The sequence below is a fragment of the Anneissia japonica genome, unplaced genomic scaffold, assembly GCF_011630105.1.
Source record: "Anneissia japonica isolate Jap-2015-1 unplaced genomic scaffold, ASM1163010v1 scaffold287991_len637273_cov151, whole genome shotgun sequence".
Classification (NCBI taxonomy): domain Eukaryota; kingdom Metazoa; phylum Echinodermata; class Crinoidea; order Comatulida; family Comatulidae; genus Anneissia; species Anneissia japonica.
In genome coordinates this window covers 352533-354719 of record NW_022692547.1, presented here as the reverse complement: position 1 = coordinate 354719, position 2187 = coordinate 352533, and the positions used below count along the sequence as shown (strand labels likewise).

At 33.8% G+C, this 2187-nt stretch overlaps 1 protein-coding gene across 2 annotated transcripts in view; it reads right to left on the bottom strand.

Moving 5' to 3' along the window:
* Positions 1–2187, bottom strand: part of LOC117100335 (spermatogenesis-associated protein 20-like) — a 15728-nt gene that overhangs the window by 2621 nt on the left and 10920 nt on the right. For both annotated transcript variants that reach the window (XM_033239989.1, XM_033239988.1), the window contains exon 12: positions 759–958. In XM_033239989.1, coding sequence (XP_033095880.1) covers positions 759–958 — 200 coding nt within the window. The remainder of the gene's footprint in view (positions 1–758; positions 959–2187) is intronic.

Sequence of the window (2187 nt, the reverse complement as noted above, 5' to 3'; positions counted from 1 at the left end):
TGTCTGCATGCACCGACCAAAAAGGACGTCAGTGACTGTATTCCCTCTCGAATGCTAAAATGTTTATTTCTTTGACGAAAGTCTATAAATATAGCATTACAAATAAGTGATTTCTAATACAATAGTTATTCATCGTATCCATACTGTACTGCTGATGTTAGATGAGTTAAACGCATACTGCAGGAGCAAAAATCAGCATACACACAGCTAAATGTAAATATGCGCACGTATACTGATCATATCACTATAGCAACCGATGGCTGCTACAACAGTTGGTTATAAAAAACTAAAATTAAAAGACGGCGATTGACTTATAAAGCAATTAGTAGAGCATGCAGCGTACACTAAACGGAAAATTATTATACTTAGGTTAGATTTAATGCATTCCAAAATTGCAGGCCCTCAGGAAATTTTTTCAAGCATTAAATCTAACTTTCGTACAATAATTTTCCTATAGTGTACTATGCGGAGCTCTACTAATTGCTTAATATTATGGACAAGGCATAAAGAACAAGGCCAGATTTGTTTGTTTATTTGTTGGTTTGTTATATAGTTGTTTATCTGTAATTTACTTGTGTTGTTGTTTGCTTTGTTATGTATGCTGTTTTTTTTTGTTTTGTTATTTTTAGTTTGTTTTGTTTTCTTCTTGTTGAAAGTTCACTTATACAAGATGTAAATTAACAAGAAGATAATTTCAAATAATTGTTTCATTACTTACAAAAAAAAAAAAATTCTTTAAAGTTTTCTTTAAAACCTACCTGTTTTGCTGGACTCTGCAAGTTAATCAAAGCGCATGTCATCTCAGGCAGAGCAATGGGTATCTTCTGAAGACGCTCATGAAAAATGTTTAACAGCGTCCTAGCCTGGTCACGGTATGACTCATGGTCTAAGTAATCTGCAAGTCGGAGCAGATTAAGTGCCGACACTGAGTTTGGACTAGGTTCTGCCCCATCTTGATCTGTAGTGCAATTTGTGGAAAGAAAATGGAATCGATATGATATATGCATTATTTAATATACTTGATTTTGTTATATTTTTTTAACCTTTTTAAATATCCATACATTGTTTCTCTACAGAAAAGTTTGTATTCATCAAGGTGCAATGCTGTAATAACTCAAATGTCAAGTGCTATGACGCATATACAGTTTTCTGTGATTTAAGTATGGCGTTTATTCAATAGACACACTTATTCCAGAACAGCACACACAAATTACTTGAGTGATAAAATTAGTACTGTCTTGCAAATAATACCTAACTGACTTGATTCAATGTTAGAATTAGTTATGCTATGAGTTGGTTGTAAGAGTCCTGATGACACAAAACATCAAAGCATGTTGAGTGTGTACTCTTGTTAGGGGTCGTTCACAATCATCAGCATTTTCACAAGTGTACAAACTGAGTACTCTTTTTCGGTACCCCACCCTCCCCTCTGAAAATGTACAAAAAATGTTGATTTTGCAAACCATTCTCCAATTTTTTGTGAAGTCAACTAAAGCAATGTACTTGGTTGCTTAAAAATAAATATTATATCCATGGTAAGATTGTATAGTTTACCATTATTTTACATATTCCTTGTTATTTTGAATTAACATTTTTATGCATATGTAAAAGTGTACAATTTTGTCTACCCCTCCACCCTAGCGTACTGTGTGTACAGTTGTAAAAATGTTGATAATGTTGAATGATCGCTTAAAGTGGTACAACTATCAATGAAAATTGAGTATATCACAATTAGACTCTGATACACATATTCGATGCAGCATTTATTTGATAGTACCGCATAAATAAGAGAGGTGCATATTTGTTTATTTACGATGATAAAATGTGTTGCAAAACATGAGGACAACAGGCAAATGTGGAGTCGCTGAACTGTAAAGAATGAAACAACCATCAATCATCAACAACATTTAACTGAGGCTAAGATTATGTGATCATGTGATTGGACATGTGATTAATATGTGATCAGTGTTGGAGATGGATGACTTCAACTTTGAAAGATACAACAGGAAGTAGTGATAAGATTAGCACTTAAGTCATCTAAGCCCTGGTTTACGGATGAGATACGCACTGCACGGAAAATCCGCCGTCAACTTGAAAGGAAATGGATGAAATCAAGGGCTCATCTTGACAGGCAAAAATACTGCAATCAAAGATGTTTGGTTACTAATCTTATTGAACAGGCAAAGA